At 39.8% G+C, this 22157-nt stretch overlaps 1 protein-coding gene across 1 annotated transcript in view; it reads right to left on the bottom strand.

Moving 5' to 3' along the window:
* PARD3 (par-3 family cell polarity regulator) overlaps positions 1 to 22157 on the bottom strand; it is a 386953-nt gene that overhangs the window by 347670 nt on the left and 17126 nt on the right. Inside the window, exon 2 of the mRNA XM_029911630.1 lies at positions 241 to 419. Coding sequence (XP_029767490.1) covers positions 241 to 417 — 177 coding nt within the window. The 5' untranslated portion in view covers positions 418 to 419. The remainder of the gene's footprint in view (positions 1 to 240; positions 420 to 22157) is intronic.

Below are 22157 nucleotides of genomic sequence, written 5' to 3'. Positions count from 1 at the left end.
TGAGCACTCAAAGCTCCAAAGAAAATTATGGCAAACATCAAGCCATGAGTGAATATAAGTGACAATATCCTTAAGAACACCGCACATCCTACCATGAAAAGGGTCATTCTGGTGGCATTTCATGTCCATTGGATGAAGAGGATATAAAGGTTGAAACTAAGGGAAAATAATAAAATTGTGGCTCTGGAATGAAGATATACTGCTCATATATCAGACACAACCTTACACACAAAAACGTACCTTTCTGTCATGACTACTGGGCATCCCAGGGGTGTTCTGCTTGAGGAAGCCTGCTGTTGTGGACCATCTTGTGGGGTTTTTTCGGGAAGGTTCTTCTGAAGAAAAATTAGTATCGCTTACAGAAGTCGAGAGGCCAATCAATGCGGGGTCACTGCTACGCCGCACATGAAGAGGCATATCTGAAGGAACAAAATAAACGGTAAATAAACAACAAAAACTGAATATTCTTTCACACACACAAAAATATATTTTAAAACTTGGGTGACTGGTTGTAACCAAAAGAAGTTTGCACAGACTGGCTAGCTTCTGACCTCAGGCAACTGCCTAGTGGACATGGGTCTATTTCTTGAAAACCACCACCAAAAACCACCACCAATTACTCCCTCTTCTCTGAGGAGAAGAGGAGGACTGAGTGGGTCCAAAGAGTGAACTATTTGAAGCTACTTCTTGGTTTTATAAGCACAATTACAATATCTTAAGCGCCTGTTACTTTAAAAGGTTTTTTTTTTAATCAGTTGACCAACCTGAGATTACCTGCAGCTATTTAAAAAATGTAATAGAAACCAACTATCCAGGAGACTAAGCCAGTTAGCCAGAAGCCACTACAAAATGTGGGAAGGGGGTGCCTTATCTGAGAGAAATGCCCTGTTGAGAAGCCCAGTCTCCTCCTCTTATCTGCTCAGGAAAGAGGTGGGAGCTGGGGTTTCTACAAGGTGCTGACTCTAGACTGCACTTTCAAATCAGTCACCAGCTAATAAATACCCAATATGTTTGAAGTCCCCCAGCCCTCTCTCTCCACTGAAAAGGAGCACACGTGCACAAACACACACACACCCTCACCCTCCTCTCACTGCAAAGCCTCTTGGGTTTGAGTGTCTGTTACTCTATCCCTCGCCCAACCTCCTGGCTGCTGCAACAGGGATGTGTCTGTTACCGTACCCTACTCCCAAGCCTTCCAGCTGCAGCGGTTGGCAGGCGGGATGAGGGAAGTACTTCATTAGCAATAATTGAATGCAGCAGGTAGGAAGAACTATAGGAAAGAAATCTTTATTATACATGCTAGGCAGTCAGCTTGCATTCGTGAGCCCCTGGTGATCTCTCATACTAGGTCCCTCCTGAAACATGATAAATTTTTTCCAGTTCCATTTATTATACTACAAGGAGTCTGCAGTATATGCTATGGTGACCCTCTACCAACTCTCCTTTTTTCCCTCCTCCCCAAACAGCCTTCATTGCCTGCCTCTGGTGCCATTCAATGCTTTGCCATTCAACAACAGAGTGAGACTGACATGATTTTTGTCATCTGAAGTGTTGTTGTGGACCTGCCCTCAAAGAAACAAGCTTTTGAGCTACACAGAGCTGCTCCTCAGGTCTGGGAAAGGTACTCAGGCTACATCTACACTTACAAGCTCACAGCAGCACAGCTGTACTGATACGGCTGTGCCTCTGTAAGAGCGCTCGTGTAGCTGTATTATGCTGATGGGAGAGAGCTCTCCCGTCAACATTATAAAACCATCTCCAATGGAGCGGCGGTAGCTACGTCAGCAGGAGAGCGTCTCCCACCGACATAGCACTGTGCACACAAGCGCTTATGCCAGCAAAACTTATGTTGGTCGGGGTGTTTTTTTCACATGGTCTCAGAGCGTCACAGCTAAATACAAGGTGGAACACATAGTTTAACGTAAGTAGTTAGCACACAGTCTAAGGGATCATTTAAGGTGCAGTGGCCCCTTATCCTGTGGGTGGAACACTTTTCACCAAAACATCACTCTATATCTGACCTCTCAGTTCACATCCTCAAAGGAAACCTGCACAACACTTTCATAAGATGAGTCTGGGAGCTTAAATTCATAACTTTGTTAGACACTAAAAATCAAAGATATGGCTTATCTATAACCCCAACTAACAATCTATAACCAACTAACCCCCCTTTTTGTCCTATGACTACAGGGGTGTTAATGGGCCACTTCTCCTTGAATGGTCCCTTAGTTTAGCATGAGCAGTTAGCACATATTCTATCTGTTCAACCTTGTATTTTGCTGTGACACTGAGTTCCCAGACCTGAGGAAGAGCTCCATGTAGCTCAAAAGCTTGTCTCTCTCACCAACAGAAGTTGGTCCAATAATAGATAATGTTTTCACCCCTCAGCTCATAGAGAGCCGAGAAGCGATACCTCATCCACCTTGTCTCACTAATGATTTTTGCCAGTTTCTGTCTGTTCACAGGGCTCTGAGTAACAGAAATAACTGGTAAAAAATCCATAAGAACACTGAACTCTCAGCAGCAGAATCAGTGGAGCAGCCCAAAGACAGCGCTACATTCATTTACATCTGGTCCAGTCTCAGAAAGTTATCTTCAGAACTGTAGGGCTCGAACCGTAACCATCTTTTCCTTTGACAGGAAAGATTAGATTCTACAGCAGTTGATAGCATGTGTCCCACACACATTCAGCAGAAAAAAATTCAATAGCAAGAATTCAACAAGTGGATTTTCCAGGCTCTGCAATGTCAATTTATACGCTAGCACACAGAGGCCCTGATCAGCACTGAGATTCTGTTGTGGGTGGTGTTACAATATCACACAGACAGACACAGTTCCTGCCCTCCAGAATGTATAGTGCAAGAATATTAGTGTGATGAATATTTATTTAGCAACATGATTTCCTGTCTTTAAAAAGTATTGAATGTGAGTAGTACCCAACAGCAATTATCACATTTTGTAATGAGCACTACTGGTGAACATAGCAAGAGAGAAAAATTAATAAATATTTTTTCACTACCATTACATTGGATTGCTTCCTCTTTCAAAACCTTACATTTTATTTCACAATAGTTTTACTTCAGCACAGATGTGAATGTTTTCCGCTAATGAATTACAATATTTAATAAAATCAAAACAGAAGTGAAGTAATTAGAGGCATATTTCAAGAAGGATCAATTAAATCCTACAGAATAGCATATACACACTGAAGTTACCTTACTTGTTTTAGCTAATTTCTGGATATTAAATATGCATATACTCATACAGCACACCATCTCAAATACAGTGTTTTTGTTTTCAAGTTGCAATCGCTTTGAAAACTTAAGTCATCGCTAAGCAGCTGAAAGTAAAGCATCACATTTCCTCTAGATCGTAAGCATAATAAAAGAAACACTATGGAATCCCAAGAGATCTGTATAACAAAGATGACACAGCTGTAGTCACAGGCACCACCACCACAAAGCTTAATGAAGTGACCACATGAAGAAAGGTATCTTAGTTCTTGCCTTAGCTCTGAACATCATCTCTCATTTATTAGATTAGCCTGGTCAGGCAAGTGGTTCTGTGGTAAGAGTTGTGCCACTTAAGAAAAATGCCAATCTATATTTCAGTTCCAAACAGCAGTCACCAGAATATATTTCTCGAGTTTGCTAACCAGCAGTACTTAACCCTACTACATGCACCGATAACTTACAGCCATGTAACCACTTTGTTCACTTGCTATAAGAAATATTTGAGATTAAAAATCCAATAGATACTTGCTGGCATGCTGTCCCTCCCTTTTCATTTTCTCCCTACCAATTACTTGATATGATGATTTTTCAATGAACTGTTATAAGCAGAGTAGATTAAGCTGAATTTTAATCATGGAAAGAACATGAAATTCTACAGACTACTTTTCTGAAAGAGATGGCAATTAACACTTCATTACCTATCTTTCTGCAGCAAAACGTAATCACTTACACCTTGCTAAACAGTGATGGCTTTTCAAAAAAAGACAGCTGTTGCACAAACAAGGAATCCCAAATATTAATATGCATCAGAAAAAAACTAATATAACGAGGACAGTATACAACACACATAATACACTTAGTGACAAGCTTGCCTAAGGAGGCATTTTCAGTCATTTATTAGACACTTTCCTAAAGGGCAGGAGAGAGGAAAGTCTTGTATACACGTTGCTAATGAGAAGATATTACTTGCTAACTAACTACTGCTGACATGTACATAGCCAGCATGAGGTCTTTCCCAAATTGATTCCATGTTTAAACATAAAAGTGATAGGTGTTAATATCCAGACTCTACCAAAAATGAATTATGAAGCATAATTGCTTAAGCACATATTAAATTTATTTCCAGGTTACACATATGTAAGTTTAACATGACCTTTTTGCCTTATTGGAACATGGGTGGCAAGCCAGTGTAGCTCTATCGCACACCCCTTGCTAAAGCACAACTTTTCACCACAGCTATTCCAACAGATTAATCTCCACCACCCCATAATTATTGCAAGTTATAAGTATCATCTCCGTCTACACTTTTCTGATATTGCTATTTCAAAAACTCCTCCTACCCAATTGTGATGGTCATAAAAAAGAATATATTGAATGGATTTTCTATTAAAGTATTGTGGGTTATAATTTTCTGGTTTACCTATTTTATAGATTTCAAAAGGATATTCTCTGAAATATTAAAAGAAAAAAAATCAAAGAAAATGAGCTTCAATAATTAAACCACCAGATGAAGTGCGCATGGGACCAGTGCAATGTCACTGATTCCAGGATGACAGCTGATAGCGTTTGATGTCTGTGGTTTCTTTGAAGATTGGATAAAACAGCAATGAACTCTAATCACAAGGCTTCAAATTCTCTGTGGCACTAATGCACTGTAAATATTGATTTGCTTCTGTAGCTAAGGTGCCTTTTAAATAACCACGAGAAACGGTAAATCTAATAATGAATTACAGAAAGTTTTACAAGTCAAAGAACTGGGGTGAGAAATCAAATATAAAAAAAATCATGGAGAGGTGTCACTGAATCAATGCTTCTGTTACATTTAAGGAGCTTATGTACTTAGACCACATTTTCAATGCCATCACTTTATGGTTAAGTTAGAAACTATTATCTGGTGAGTTGGAAAAACCCTGAGGGAGAGAAGGCCTCAATTGAGAGGCTGGGAATTATTGCTGACTGGAAGTCGCTTTAAAAAAAAAAAAAAAAAAAAAGCTATAAATTAAAAACCTTCTCCCTGTATATTCTACTCTTTCAACATTAGGGAGACAAAAGTACAAACCCCTCCTTCCTGCCAGAAATTCCATTTTTATTATAAAAGGATTTCCATCTTTCCTGATTCTCAGCTGTAAGGAGTATGTTACTGAGCTGTGGCAGCTGGGGTGCTAATGTGTTTAAGGATCTGGCAGATTTTGTCTGTGAGCCCATAGTATCTAGTCCTGGGAGAATGTCGTCAGTGCAAAAGGAGGATCTTCCGGTGGTGCGGAGCTGATGAACAGAGTTCCATAACACTTCGTCCCTGCTGACAGCGTAGATGGGACAGCTGGCGGGTGGGGGAAGGCATAAAAGCTAAGAGACCTCTGTCTTGTTCAGTTTCGGTCCGATGTTTCAGCCCTACAGAGTCATTCGCAGCTGATGAGAACCTGCATACAGTGAGCTTGAGACAGGGTAGTTCAGAGTGAAAACATCAGGCTACTTTTACACCATCTCCCTGACCCCAACTTGTGCTTTGTGCTCTTCACCCACAACCAAGTATCTAGCACATGACAGATGAGATTCAAATTAAACTACCGAACAATAGGTAAATGACCATGTGGACAAATATTGCAGTAACTTGATCAACAATTGGAGACTATATTTGGTTAAGTATGACCACGTCTCAGTCAAATGGATTGTGTTTTGCCACCATAACTGATGGGTGCACATAAGCAGATATCTAAACTAACCAAGAGTTAAAAGCAGGGCTATTCATAATAATGGGTAGAGCCACAAGTAAAGACAGTTTCAACCCCCACAGGTAAAGACTTCAGACAATTATCCTTAACTGAAATCTATTTTATTTTTTAAAAGGTTTACATTGGTCTCAGGTTTTAAATGTCTAAACTTCCTGGAACTGAAGTTTCAAACCCCAGCAGGGATAATTCAGCTCTCTATTCTTCCAGGTTAGATGCACTGAGTTCCATGCTCTTCCCCAATCTTTATAGGGTTAGAAGTTTCTCAGCAGAGAAAACTAGGCTATTATTCATTTTTCAATCCTATGGAAATAGGAAGATGTTAATATTTGAAGAATTTAAAGCCAGTTATAAACTGGACTTCAAGACAAGTTTTTTAAGATCTTTACTCTCAGAAGAAGGAAAAACAATGGGAAAATCAACTGATTGCGAACTGATCTACAAACTATTGGAACCTAATAAGGGCTAACGCTTGTGAACACTCTTCTGGCAGATTAACAGAGAAGTACAATCAGAAGCTAGGTATCTAATTAAAGAAGAAAAATTATTAAAAATACCACTATGTTCCAGGAGCAAGAATAGCAACTCCACCAGACAAATATATCTTTTATTTTAAAGGAAACTCAGTCGCCATTATCTGGCTGATGGCTGGAGAGGCAATGCACAGGCTAAATTGCATAACCACATATGCTACTAGCTCAAGGTTTTCTGGAAACTGAAAATAGCAGTGATCAACAAAATAATAAAAGATGCCCAAAGTCTGACCAAATATTTTGTAATTGGACTGACAATCAGAAGACAGTACTTTAAAACAGAACAAAATCTTGATGACCAAGTTGTTTCATGCAGTTAGACACCTATCACCTGGTCCTAAAAAATGACACTGGACATTAAACAGTGGGTACTAACAGCTAACAGTTGTGACCATTTTAGTAATGGAATTTAGGATCCATGGAAGAGAAAAGCAGAGACCAGATCTGGTCACTATTCTGAGCATTCTATTGAAACTGAAGTGTAATCCACATGCCTTATACGGCAGCATTTTGTTTGACCTAAAGAAAGGGAGAGAAGCAGAGGGGAGGAGACGTGTGCTGATGCTTTGAGCTCCTCAATCTCCGGACCTAGGTTCGCCATGAGCCACTTCAGAAGGTCCTGGTGGGCCCTGAAGTCATCCTACACAAGAAGGCTACTGGGTCCCGTGACAGCCTTGTCCAGGGAGGAGGAGGCGGCTTGCACCAGAGGAGGGGTTCCTTTCTTTTCCTCCATTTCTACCACATCCTCCCTGGAGCCATCTCCTGGATGTCAGCACCAGGATCGGTGCTGGAGTTGGGATCCAGTGCTGAGTAGGAAGGAGTGGTAACCCGTTTCTCTGAAGCCACCGAGAAGGAGCAGTAGGAGGAGGGGCCCAACACCAGGTGAAACCTCCAGGGGTTCCAGTATGACCATTGCATTGGCCACTGACTCGCTGGCCAGGTGCTGGCAGGGGGGCCAGTACCAACATCCACCAGCATATAGGCTGGGTCCTGGTGATGTGCCCTGGGCAGAACAAAAGATTCTCCTTTGGACTCTGAGGAGTCTTCTCTCGGGGACCACGGCCAGAGAGGCTCCAGCCCCAGCCATGCCGGGGGGCGGGGGGTGTCTCTTTATTCGGTTAACCGTTTAAATTAAATAGAAATTGTTTAAACTGTTAACTTTTAAAACAGTATTTACATCCTTTAGTGAGGATTAGCACGTTCTTGCCTGACTTAACTGGGTTTGGGAGGGGGGAAGATAATGCCCTACAGAGTGAGAGCCATACAGAGATCCAGAAAATGGGTATTTTATATGCTGAGCCCAAACCCTGCACCACTTTGAATCCAGCCTACAGATTTCTGTTTCACCAGCATCTGAAAGGACCAGTCAGCAATTTCGACGTTTTACATTATTTACAATGTTTTCTGGGTGCAATAAATGTTTGTTTAAAACATTTTTGAACTCTCTTTGAAACTCACTGGGAACTACTAACATCTATTTATCAGGGTTTTACATACAATAGCCCTGAGGTTCAACTTTGGGTAATGCTTTCTGAAAACACATTCTGGCCTGCGCTTCAGCAAAGACGAAAGCTGAGGTGAAGGAAGAAGGGGAGTGTAACACTTGTGCATAAATTTGCTTAGCATCCCCTGCCCTTGTTACAAAAACAGATAACGTTGTCTATTTGCAGGGGCCTCCTGGGTCTTAAGAAGCATCAATACTTTTTTTATTTTTTACCAAGGAACTAGCTTTATTATTGCAACTATTTCACAGTTTATTAATCGGTTTGTGTCACTATATATGTTAGTTCTGTGCAGTTACATATAAACGAAAGTCTGTATATTAATTATAGCATCATTATTTAAATTAAGGGTAAGGGATTGCTCTGGTGTCTTTGGCCAAAAGTTCCTTTGTGCCTAATGCAGAGTATTAACGGACTGTCACACTTCTCCCCAGCGGTAGCTGCATTGCAGTGGTGATTCGTAAGTATTAGTTAGACTGTAAGGGGTTTGAGATCTTTTGTATATTGCCTTTTGTTTCAAATGAAAATATATTACCATTATTAGAAATCAGTAATGTTAGCTACACCACATGTGATTTAAAACAAAATACATCCCTATTAACTCTGAATGGAAAAACTTAATGTATTTGCTTAGGCATCTTTTCAGTTCACCTGTTTGAGCATGACATAACTGCTTTGGGATGTCCTTAGCACCATGTGAAACATACTACTAGCCTGTTAATCAGGAGTACTAAATACATAATTTAAGGAGGTTATGAAATTGACCAAAGATATTTTCTTCTTTTTTCATATTCTTTTTCAATGTAAAGTAGAAACATACATTTCATCTATAGAAAAGTATCATCATTTGTTTGGAGAGTAAAACTAGCCTTGCAGTCGTAAAAATACTTACACTTAACTCATAGCACTTAGAAATAATTTCTCTATAAAATTCAGTTCTTTCCAAAATTAGGACAAAATTTCCAGCAACACAACACGACAGGCTTTAAATACTTTTTAAAACTAAGTAATGGGACTTCTAGCACTTCCACTGGGAGACTGTTCCACAGTCTATTAGGCTGATCTGTTAGAAAATTAATTCTCCTATTCATCCTGTTTTTTTCCTTTATCCAATTTCATCCCATTACTATCTCCCCTTGGACAACTAAACAATCTTTTTCTCTCCTCTGTGTCACAGGTATTATAAATTTCCCACACTGGTTATAACTTAGCCAAGCAATAGGTATCATAGCCCCTCCCTCTCTTCCTTTAATCATTTTTGGTTGCTGTTCTGATTTTGTCAACATCCTTCTGGTATTAGTGTGTCCAGACACTAGGAGATATACAATAGTCTAGGTGCTCCACAGTACCACTAGGAGAGCAGCCATTGCCTCCCTAGGGTTGTGATGTTAGTTTACAAAGTCAAAAATCACATCTTCCTTTTTTGCCACCAAATGACTATCACTATCAACCAAAAAACTTTTTTCAACGTAATAACTTTCCAGATATCCCTCTGATTAAGTATCTTTGTTAAATGTAGATTAACATTCCTCGGGTGTATTAGCTCACATTTTTCCTGTTCCTTTCAGGTTGAATTGCATTGTGTTTTTTTCCAGTGTACACATTTAACCATTCTACATCTCCTTGTGTTATTTATCTGTCCTCAGTGTCATCATTCTCTCACCTCACCAATTAGCAACATGCAAATTTAATTAATGTGCTGTTTACAGTATTGCTTGTGTATTGCTTCCAGACCAGTAAGATGATGTTAAATAAAACCAGTCATAACAGCAGTTCTTATGATATCCTATTGGACAACAATCTCCCAGACTAATACACCAGCATTTGTCATTATCCTTTAAGAACCTTGCTTTGGTTTTCTATCCATATGAAAAGTATCTAACCTATCCTGAGATTTCTATCAAATGCTCTACATGCCTTTCTGAACTCTAAATATTATATTAACTGCATTTTTTTCATCCACAAATTTTATAGTTTTTAAATAAGATGATTAATTTGGTCTGGAATCATTTGTTCTTCATATTTCCGTGCTATTTAATTATCATGGCTCTATCTTCTAGGAACTAGGAGATAGTACGAGAAGCTATACTTGAGTGTTTAATATTTTCATTTAAATATTTATTCTACTATTTTACTGGGGTCTACATTCAGATTACTCAGTTTATTGCCAACTTTCCTTTCTTTATATAAAGGATAGTGCCACCATTACCTTTTCCTGCTATGCTCTGATATTTGCAGCACCACATACTTCATGCCTTTTCAAAAGAGGATACGAGTGGTTTACTTAGCTAAAATGTCTTCAGATCTCAGTATGCACCTTATCTGAACCTTCTTATTAAAAAACATTATATATAATTTCCACTTTCCCAAATATTCCCTTTTTTAACCTTCATAATAATTAGGTTTTAATATTACACATTCACAAGCATTTCCAAATGCTAACATAAAAGAACAAATGACAATTAAGTAGATTACAGACTACTTGAACTAATTCAATATGCATGATTATAAAATAAACATTATGCAAAAGTGTTATTAGAACTAAAAATGCACATTCATGTTTATATCCCTATCCGCCAAGTGAATGGGAATTGGGCATATTAAGTATTAAAAGCTATGTCTGTCTCTATCTATAGTGAATGAAACTTTAAGAGTACCTTTTACTTAGCAAAAATTTCAATACATTTGTCTGCTTGCACATTTGCCACAAATACAGGACATGCAACCTCATAATTAACAGTTGTTAAAATAAAATTTTAAAGAACCCTTGGACATGCCAGGAGAATAGAGCAAGGTGACAACCACGCAGCAACCAGCATCGCCTAACAAGCTTAGCTTTAAAGAGAAAGAAACAGAACAAACCTTTAGTAATTGTGTCATTTTTCAAATTACTTCCTCTGCCAGAGCCTGTTTTGAATTTAAATTTCAAAAGGTATTCATTCCAACAATCTCTTCACAGATTTAATGATCAGAAAAATAATATCTATTGCCATGGTCCTATCTTAACAATAAGGACACATTAAACTCTTCATCTTGAAAGTCCTCTTCAATACACACTAATTCCCTCCTCCTATTTTGAGTATGTGTATTGAGAGCTGGGAAGATAAAGATCTTTGCACCTTCAAACTGTCAATCTCTCCTGACCCTGGCTTTCTTTCAAAATTCTCTCTCCTAATCAGCAAGTTTTGCAATTATAGTTCAGGGAAATCAGCTAACTTTTTAAAACTAACAAATAAAAACTTTTGTCTGGCAAAAGGAAAAGATCTTGCACAAATCTATCACATCTAGCACACCCCAAATTGTTATGTTTCTTGCTTTTATTTGAAGTTTTTAGTAATTCTAGTCATTTGTCTGAGTATTACATTTCCCAAAGTATTTTTGTGAGAGTTTCCGTATTTTTGCATGCCCTTCCTCAGAAGTTTCTTCTAATACATAAATGACAGACTGCTTTAGCAACTCTACTGCTGTAAAACTGTATGAAAGTTCTTCTCACTCCTCCAGAGCAATGATGGGTTTTTGCAAAATATCATTCCGTTACATTGTTTCTTCAAACATTTGCTTGTAAAATGGTATGCATTGCCATCCTTGCAGCTGGTAGAGTCTCATGGACCAAAGATCAGGCAAAGTAAATAAAAGTCTGATTTATCTGATTTACATTTATTTTTAAGTATTTAAGTTATCCCCAGAATTTTAAAAAATGTCTTGCATTTTCTTCACTTAAAATCCATTTGCCAGTTCATACAAGGGGTCCGGAGACCAGACCCAATTAACTATATGCCCTCCATCTTGGATTCCATTTCATAGAGTGTAAGTGTGAAGTCTGCAGATGCCTATGAGACAGAATGATGATGTTTGCTTCTAACATAACTTTGGGTTATGTCAGTAGGCAAGAGAGAAATTACTAACTGCAACTGTGCTGGATAGACCACTGCTCCTATCAGTAACCACGGCAGGAGCAAAGTGACACTTGCACATTTGAGATTGTGTCTGAGCATTTGTGGTAGACCCAGGCATTCAGATTTACAGGAAGAAGCCTGTAAACATTTGGTACAGAGACAGAAATACAATTAAATTCGTTACACACACACACCAACCCTCCCTCAGACAGACAGCCTCATGCATGTGTGTAAAGCAGCAATTTAAAAACCATTAGGAAAGATTGTAATGGTAAAAACTATTTTCTATTAACTTTGATTTCTCATATCTCTTGAAAGCTGCAAATGAATTCATGCCAACAGTCACCAACCACCAGGATCTCCAGTCCATTTCTTTAGAGCTGGGCATCCCTGTGTGCATTGAGAGGCTTCTGAGACAGGTGACCACACTACTGAAGTCAGTCACTGCCCGTACTGAGATCCGAGAGATTGTGAGACGTATAGACTATATTATTGTGGGCTAGAAATATCTACCATTTTACTATGCACGGTGCTCAAACTTCATCTCCCCTACCCTCCAATAAATCTGATTTTGTATATAGTCCCTGGTTAGAGCTATAGAAAACTGTTTGCCTCTGCTAATTCACCCTTGAGCAGAAAGAAATTAACTCCCATTCTACACAAGCAATTCCCATAGAGCAGTAACCAAACAATAAGTTTATATTTCGAACATGCGTGAGTACCCTAGGGTTACATATGTTAACTCTGTCTATTACCCGGCAACTATATGAGTAATTAATGTCCCTGTGCTATACAAATCCTTCATTTAGCTGGTGCAGGAATTTCTCTCACTCTCCTTCAGAAACCCAATGCAAGTGCTGATTATTTATTTCTTAACAAAATTTTCCGAAGTATAAGCTACCAAAAATCCAAATAATGATATTGCTATGAATTTACATTTTCTGAGCCTACATGCACCATTCTACTCCTTGAAACTTTAAACATAACTCTGACAACTAAGCAAATCAAATTCCACCCAATAGCTGTTTCCTAGGTAACCAGCACAGCCGCAGACAGTGCAGAGAAACAAAAAACCTGCAGCAGTTCTACTGGGGTTTAAAACAAAATACGTCTGAATTGTTAAAAGCGTCACAGAGGGACCAACACTGAAAATTCCATAGTGTAAACAGTATATGGTAAATAATATGGTGGCAACGGGGTAGCTATTTTTATCTTCACTAGTTCAGTTGTGAGAAGATGGACTACATAAATAGGGTCCTTGTCTCCTCCACTTGTAGTTGAACCAATGAGGATAGAAGTTGTTCACTGCCAAACATTAAATAAATTATTCATCTCTAAAGAGCACATGTATGAACTGAGGACTGATGAAAGTGTCCAACTGACATCCCTGTAGAATTAAATCCTCTCTCCACAGACCTGGTAACATGCAAGCTCCTCCTCCCCTGCTGCATCAATCTGCCTCAAACTTCAACAGGAGGGAACATGTCCAGGGACCCCAGGTTAGTTCAGTCTTCACATTCATTCTGGCCTCTCTTCCGAAACCACCACCAATGATGTTCCATTACTACCATTCGTGATGGTGGAGGATTTTTTCTAATGCTAACAACAGCAAGCTCTTCCATTGTCTACCAAGTCACTTCACCCAGTATACAGAACAGCCATTAGAGGGCAACAACTTCTGGTCTTTATTGTCTTGGGCTGGATTTGAATCTGTGACCTACAAGTGCATTATAAATAATCTACATATTGACACTAGACAGCATAGGTTAGATGCGTTTGCAAATTGAGCGTACGGCTTATGACAACTATGTAATGAAACTTAATTTTATCCATTTAAGATAAAAGATTTTTTCCCCCCTGGTAACAGACCTACCTCTGTGTGTGGGCGGGGGGAGAAGCGGTTCTGCTTTTCCATTTGAATTTTCTCCATTGCAAAACTTTGACAGCTAACCTTTAGAACAAGATATATTGGCAAGGTACTGCTGAATGGATATTAAAAATGTCTAATTTTTACCCCGTTTCTGTAAATGTAATGGCATTTGCTCTTATTTCCATGGCAGAAATATCTACTAGGATTATTAGAAACAAGTTGCCTACATTTATGAAGCACTCTCTCATTTCACGTGTCACCAATAAATGCAAGTTAGGGTTTTGCAGCCTCATATCTGCCACTGACTACCAGGGTGTGGAGTTAGAAGAGGCAAAATGGGATTAGAAAAAACAAAGATGTCATGCGAAACACTGACACATCCAGTTAAACATCATTTTTAGCACAAGGTGCTTACATACATTCTGCACTCCAAAAAGGAAGAAGGGGCATTTAAAAAAAAGTGAGCAGAACTAGAGGTGAGGCCATAGATTTCAATCACTAAAGTAGCAAGTCCCCAAATGCAGACAATGTATTTGCATGTTTAAGCAATTAGGATGAAATGCTGCCATCCTTCATCGTCTGTGGAAGACTGCAATGCAATAAAACTGCTGTGCTCCACAGGAGGGAAAAACAAGTTGTGAGGCACTATGCTGAGGAAACTCCGCACTTCCTATCTGAGCCTTTCTTGAGAGGCGGGTCAGACAGTGGTTTTGGAGGCAGAGCGTGGCCAGTGGGTCACTGTTTCTGCAGATCCACCAGCATCAAAACCACCTCTCATGATCATGTGGGTAGGGAGCTGGAAACTCCACCCACTACTGCAGCCCTTGACTACTTCTCAACAACCCCTTAAGGTTATAGGTTAAATTCCGCAAAAACTCATGGGATCCCCTAGAACCATGTCTAGAAATCTCATTATTTTTAAAATTGTTTATAGCATGTGACCAGTTCTAAGCTGGAAATGAAGATCCTGTTTGTTTCTTGATCTGCTGGAATTTGTCAGGGCTCAGCAACTGTTCTCCAGGCCTTCTCCAGTGCCCCCAACTCCTTGTGTTATGCTTCAGTGCATTCTCACTGTTAAATATTTGCTTGGGGGAAGAGGAAAAGGATACCCCCCCTTGTCCATTTTGTAATGTCACTCAAAAGAAGCCACCCTGTTCTTGAAAGGGTATTGGGAGAATGTGTTTCAGCAGCCTGCCCCAGTTTCTTGACAAATTTTAAGGGAGAAGAATGGCCTTTGCATATTTTTTGCTCCTCCTTCATTCAGAGGTTCCAAGAGCATGTTCTAAAACTGTGTAAGGAGAGGAAGCTAAAGTAACTCAAAGTGCAGGAGCAGAACACCCAGGGACAATCTGAGTTGTTGCATATAGACATTTGTAAGGAGTAAAATAGTGTAGGGGAGTAAGCCAACAGCAGCCTCTATCCATCCAACCAGTCCACAGCTGGAGCCAGAGGAGAGACTTAGGAACACAGGAATTGCCATATTGGATGAGATCCTAATTCAGAATCCTGTCTCAGAATGTCCAGTACCAGGTGCTCTACAGAATGGTATAAGAACCCCACAACTGGCAGCCATGGAATAATACTGAGACACACCAGCAACATCCCTCCCAAAGTCTTTGCTACAGCCCAGTTTGGTGGCATACAATACCGCGTGTGGATCTTTTTATTATTTACTTAATGCTGCTGCTACTACTACTACAAAAATAAAAGAATCATCCTGTGACAGCAATTTTCTTAACATCTCCACAGTATCTAATCTATGGGCTTTGTGAAATGATGCTGAAATATTTTGATTGCTGAAAAGAAGAATGAAGCCTTACGTAACCACTGAAGAGGCAGAACTGCATGAGAAGACAGACATCTCCTGTGCTGGTGGAGTTATTACTTTAACTCACCTGGGAGTGCAATGGGTTTACAAGCACACCATCATTCTTATCTTACATTAGAATTTAGAAAGCTATCTGCTGTTATGGCCTTCCAAGCATATTGATTTTTCAATCTATGTATCCATATGAGGTTTGTATATTGTATGTGGACATTCCCAGAGCAAACATGGGTGAATCTGGGGGATGATTTAAGGATGACTGCGTGGGTGAGAGAAAATATACAGAGAGCAGTCGCAGCACTGATCATCCTGACAAAAATAAATTCTAATTATATCTACCAGGAAACACTAAGTTTCTGAAGAATTTGTTAAAAACTATTCACATAAAGAACCTAAGAATGTGTCTGTATTTCCAAGTGAACTTTGTGCAGTTTTGAAAAAGAATATTTCAGCCACATGGCCAAACATCAAAATAATGAGGAATGGCTCCCATTATCAGAACGAAGATATTTAAATTCCATTTAGCTCTTGCCTACCATGTGCTTGCTCCCTTTCAAAGTTTAAGCTAAATAACCACAATGGACTTGCATGAAAAAATGGGTGCACACACAATATACAAATAGCATTTGATCTTGTTTGTCACCTCTATGTAAGGATTAGAAAAGCATTACATTATCAATTAGATGAGTGGATACATTCAAAAGTCGCACCAGGAGAAGAGGTAAAAAGAGAAAAGATTTAAAAAGAAAAATGAAAGAAAACCAGAGAACCCTTCAACTCTTCTGAAAAATGACTATGAAGTTTTACCCTGTACTGTTCAACAGTTGCTTTGTTTCACCCAATAAGTGATTGAGTTTTACTGGTAGATGAAGTAAGCCCTTTTGTATAGATGGATTTTCATTTTGTTCAATTCATATAGGTATGCTTTGGAATCCTATGCAATTAGTAGCAAGATATACTATTGTAATTTCTTATGTCAGTTTCTTCAAACTTTGCCACAAATATTAATTTTAGGTGGAAGTCTGGATTTTCAGTCCACATACAAACTATCATTATTTAAATAATCACTGAAAAGCATTCATTAAAACTAATTTGAAGTTGAATAACTAACAAGAATCAAAGTGTGCTTCTCTCAGAAATTTGTAAAGTTATTTAGAAAGCAATTAAACCATAACGTAGACCAAACGCTTTTCAAGATAACGTACAGTGTGCAAAAAAAAGAAGTGTTTGAAGAATTTTCAAAACATGATTAACACCTACTTTTTTCTGAGGCCCACAGTTCAAATTTGGGGGCAGGGAAAAGTTATCTGTTAGTCACACACCACGCATGCAAAATATGAACTGTTAAGAATTTTAGAAAGGGAACCAAGCTTAAGCTTATAGTGGAAAGTGAATCTAAACCTTAACTCTGGAGTGTAGCCACTGTCGGTCCATAAAAACACATTTTTAAAACTCTGTCGCTACATAACCATAAGAAAACCAGTAACAGGAACACGTATTCACATAACAGAGATTCTCCACCTAAGTTTAGAAAAATATGCCATAATTACCATCAACAACAATCTCAGATGCTACAAACCCTAAGCACTGTATGTCAAAGCCCACCCTAACTCGTTACCTTCGCTGTAAATTTCTGATTTCCTAGTTCTTATGACTATAAGCCACATTATTTACATGTCCTATTTCCAGTTTATGGTGATTAGTAATAACTGAGGTCATAACTCTAGCTTGGGACAGATTTAAAATATGACCAACATATTTAAGTGACATATATGTTCCCTCCATGACTAAAATGATCCTCTGCCTAAAATGAGGCTGCTTGCACCTTCCTCAAGCATCTGATACTGAACACTGTCACACAGGATATTGGACTAGATTGACAACAGGTCTGATCCACAATGGCAATTCCTATGTTTTGGATAGAAAAAACCTTCGGATCTCTCTGGACTTGTCTAACCTGCTGCTCCTCTGAATCTTTTCTCTGTAGAAAGGGAACCAGCAACTCAAAAGAATTTCACCCATGACCAGCAACACCTGTGTTAATATCCACAATAAACATAAGTCACATATGGCACAGAGATCCCCTCCACTTCCGCAGTCCCCACAGGATCCCCATTCCCTTGCACTGTAACTGGATAGACTTCCCCAACAGACTACTCCTGCAACCAGACTGTAAAAGCCATGCAAGGGACTTGCTGCTGCTCCATATAGCAATAAGAGGAGGTACTTACTGTAACTGTAGGTCTTTGAGATGTGTGGTCCCTATCTCTATTTCACTGAGGGTTACGCATGCGCACTATGCGCCCAGAGTCAGAGAACTGCAAAGTAGTGTCCTTTGGTCCGCGCATATGCCCTAGCTCACCTCATGCTTCCGTCCGAGGCAATAAAGGGCACAGCGGACCAACAGCATCTTTAGTTCCTTCTCTACCGCGAATACCAGGAAATGGAATACAGATAGGGAGCACACATCTTAAGAACCTCCAGTTACAGGTAAGTAAGCCCCTCCTCTTCTCAAGTGATGGCCCCCATTGTATTCCACTGAGGGTGACTGACCAGCAGTACCTAAGTTGGGGGAGGGTGGGAGGATGAGGATGGAATGGTCCAGCAGAGAACTGCCATGGCCAAAGGAGACATCCACCATCAAGTGTGCTGCAAAGGTGGGTGCCGAACTCCATGGGACCGCTCTAGATATATCTACAAGCGGAACGTCCTGAAGGGAGCCTGTGGTCGAAGCCAGAGCTTTCGTGGAGTCAACCCACACGCCTGTAGGGAGAGGTAGGCCTGACAGTTAATGGCAAAGTTTGACGTAACCATAAATCCATTGGGAGATTCTCTAGGGGAAATGACTTGTCCCTTGAGTCACTCTGCTACTGCAATAAATCAACCAACCCCAAACTTTTTAGGGTCACCCCCCGCCTTACCCCGCGGACAGAGGCACAGAGTTTGAAGCCCAAAGTTGTGGGCATAATGCGGCACCCACACTTAGGTATGGGGGGAAGGGGGAAGAGAGGTAAAGTAACTATCCAAAATAACTGAAACTAGTAACTAATAAAAACTTGTAAAAACTAGAAAAGAAATAAATCTTGTAAACAGCTGCAAAAACGTTTAAAAACTATGTATAACTATCATTTCTAGAAGAGCATCAGAAGTCAGACCTGGACCATGCAGCGGTAAGAAGGAACTGAAGACGCAGTTGGTCCACCCCACCTTTTATCGTCTCACATGGAAACACGAGGCAAGCCAGGGCACATGAGCAGACCAATGGACACTACTTTCAAATTCTTCGACTCTAGATGCATGGCACGCATGCATAACCCTCAGTGGCATACAATAGGGACCATCACTCAAAGAAGAGTTTATGATAAGCAGTTGCTCAAGTCTTCTTCCTCCTGTGAGGGTACCCTTTCTGATGTGCAGCAGCAAACTCCTGTGTTGTGGCCAGAGAAGGGATCTAGGGTGTACTGTGGGTACAGAATGCTACCAAGCAGCCGCCTTTTCTATGTGTATGGCTTCCTGTCACCACAATCCTGTGATCTTTTGCATTTTGCCCCCTCTCCTCACTCTACAGCAAAGGGGAGATTTGAGATTTATTCATTAGAGATTTAGAACTGGAAGCTCTCATGGGACTCATCTATAGACTAGGCATGCACTTCCCTAGTAGACTACAAAGATACAGCATTAAGCATCTTTAAAAGAAGACCGTCTTTTGCAATCTTGCTAGCACAAAAAAAAAAAAAAAAAGACTGCAAGGAAGAATTCACCCTGCGGTACAAAAGGAATTTGCACGAACGAAAGAGATGAAGAGGTTCTTGGATCAAAATAAACTCAGCAGCATACAGCTGGAAAGAAAATTTCCACTGATTTACTACATGGCAGTTTTCTTGTCTAGACTTTCCAAACTGCAATACTGCATTTGTGTGAGGAGAGCGAGAGGGAAAATTACTGTCTAAGTAGCAGGTTTGTTATTGTTCGACAATTCCAAAGAGCTCACTAGAAACTTTTACAGGGAGTATCTCTAATTCCCTGAAATTACTGATAATGGGCCAACTGAATGAAGAACAATTATGCAGAAAATTGAATGCTTCCAAATGCCGATTGGTTGTACGTTCTGAATATTGCATAAGCACTCTCGGTCTCTTGCTGTAAAATATGAAGGATAAAAATGTAGGCCCACCAGCCTCTTTAAGCAATTTTTCTCATAGTAAATACTATCATCATTTTTTTTAAATTATTAGTAGTAACAATACTTAATACTTATATGGTGCTGTAGCATATTCTTTGAAATTGTAAACAATGATTGTATATAATGCTCTCTATACCCCCGCAAAGTAGGTAAGTTAGGCTTGCCTACATTGGAGATGTTAGCCAAAAGGCAGCTACCAGTGCAAACCCCCTAGTGAGGCAAAGCTGATATAAACTGGTATTTATACATGTGCAGTTTAACCCAGCATGAAAACATTTGTGCAAATCCCAGTTTACGTAGGCTTTTCCACAGAAGGGGTTTGCACTGGTGTAGCTATGCCAATGGCTGGTCCCCAATAGAGATAATCAGGACAAATCCTCAGTGAAGAAAAGGTCTTATTTTCCCCATTTTCCATGAGACAGCTGAGGCAGAGGCTTGTATTCCTTGCCCAAGAAAACACAGCCATTCAGTGGCAGAGCTGGTATTAGAACCGAGTTCCCGGCTAGCAGCCCAAAATTCAGTCAACTACATAGTGCTGTCAGCTGGTCAAGACAGAAAGCAGGATTACCAAGAGAAATAAAGATAGGGCCAAATGCTTTCCCTCAGCACTAGTACTTCCAGCTGCAGGACAGAAGGAGGAACTGAACACACTGAACTCAGTTAAGATAACTTCATGCATGTGGAACTGTCTGCAAGAGACACTAATCAGCTTCCCCTCCCTCCTCATTGAAGAGACAAAGGAAATAGGGGAGAAAGGGGGACTGGTAAAGAGAGAGAACTGTGGGGACAAAAATAGTGGTTTGGGGAGAAAGTGGGAAGAGCACTTGTGGGAGAGAAGAGTATGAAGATGAGACTGGGGGGGGAGAGAGAGACTACATAAAGATCAAGAGACTGTGGGAGATGGGAAGGAAGGGGACCACACAACTGGTGGAAATGGAGGAAAGAGGGATGTGGGAGAGATCGGGACAGAGAAAGAAAACACTGAAGAAAAAGAAATAGCAAGAGAAAAACTAAATCAGAGCAACACAAGACCATATATACTCTGACATATGTTGTGTGGGGCTCACTAAATAACGCAGGACTCCAAAAAAGCCCCATAGATTTTAAGTACAGAAGAAACCATTATAATCATCGTGTCTGACTTCCTGCATAACAAATAATTTCTACGTCAATTCTTAACATCTGGTTGAGTTACAGCATGTCTTTTAGAAAGACATCCACTCTCCATTTAAAGACTTCAAGTGATGGCGAATCTACCACATCCCCAAATAAGTTGTTTCAATGGTTAATTATCCACTCTGCTAAAAACGTGTGCCGTATTTCTAGTCTGAATTTCTCTGGCTTCAACTTCCAAGCACTGGAGCTCATTATACCTTCTGCTAGGTTAGAGATCCCTCTACTATCAGAAATCTCTTTGCCATGTAGGTGCTTGTAGACTGTCATCAAGATACCGCTTAAACTTCTTATTGATAAACTAAACTGAGCTTCTTTAGCCTCTCCCGATAAAGCAGACAGTCCACAGGGTAGGCTCAAAAATGTGTGTTTGTGAAAAGTGCTTCCACCAAATATAAAAATTACATTAGCTTCTCTGTTTCAATCTATTTTAAGCCAGGTGTTTCAGGACCTTCAATTGACACAGTCTGTGGATTTTAGGCCAGGAAATTGACCTACCCTGATGGTGGGTAGTGTTTAGGTCTCACCTTCTGATATTTCTCCATATTTTCTTTTAATTTATTTAAAACATTAGTCTGGTATTTTCGACTGGTGGGAAAAGAAATAAGAAAATATGGTGTGCGACTTGCTGCGAGTGCTGCAGTGAAGAAAGCCGTATGTGTACACTGCCTCTAACATGGGCTGCTGACACTTCTCAACAAGAGATGTCCATTATGTAGCTGTGCACGGACATTGCTGAAGTTTGATATAGTTGATGGTGTATTTTGAGTTCTATTGAGGGAGAGGGAGTGACTAATTCTGATTTAAGTGTCCAAAATCCAAGACTGCAGTAATGAAATGGAAACAGACAAATTCTCTCCTCAACCCTGGTCTCCCATAGGGCACTACTAAACAGTTCTTTATTGCTTCATTTAAACAATGATAGACAGCAATAACATATTTTTCACTTTTCTCCAGTGAAAAAAATCAAGTTGTAAATTTTGCTGCTATACAAGTAATACTACTGCTTTGCACTTCCACGGGAGGATCTCAAAATGTTGCTCAAGCATTAATGAATAAAGTCTCACCAACCCTTGTGATGTAGGGAAGTATTAGGCACAGAGAGAGTGTCACTCACCCCCAGGTCACAAAACAAGTCTGGCATAGGAATAGATATGTTCGGTCTCCCAGGCTGTACTGCCTTTTCCAGATGTCCAAAATAACATTTTCCCCC

This window comes from Terrapene carolina, unplaced genomic scaffold (genome assembly GCF_002925995.2).
Source record: "Terrapene carolina triunguis isolate 2854851 unplaced genomic scaffold, T_m_triunguis-2.0 Scaffold111, whole genome shotgun sequence".
Taxonomy (NCBI): domain Eukaryota; kingdom Metazoa; phylum Chordata; order Testudines; family Emydidae; genus Terrapene; species Terrapene triunguis.
The sequence above is the reverse complement of the archived record's forward strand: the minus strand, read 5'-3'. Positions and strand labels throughout refer to the sequence as shown.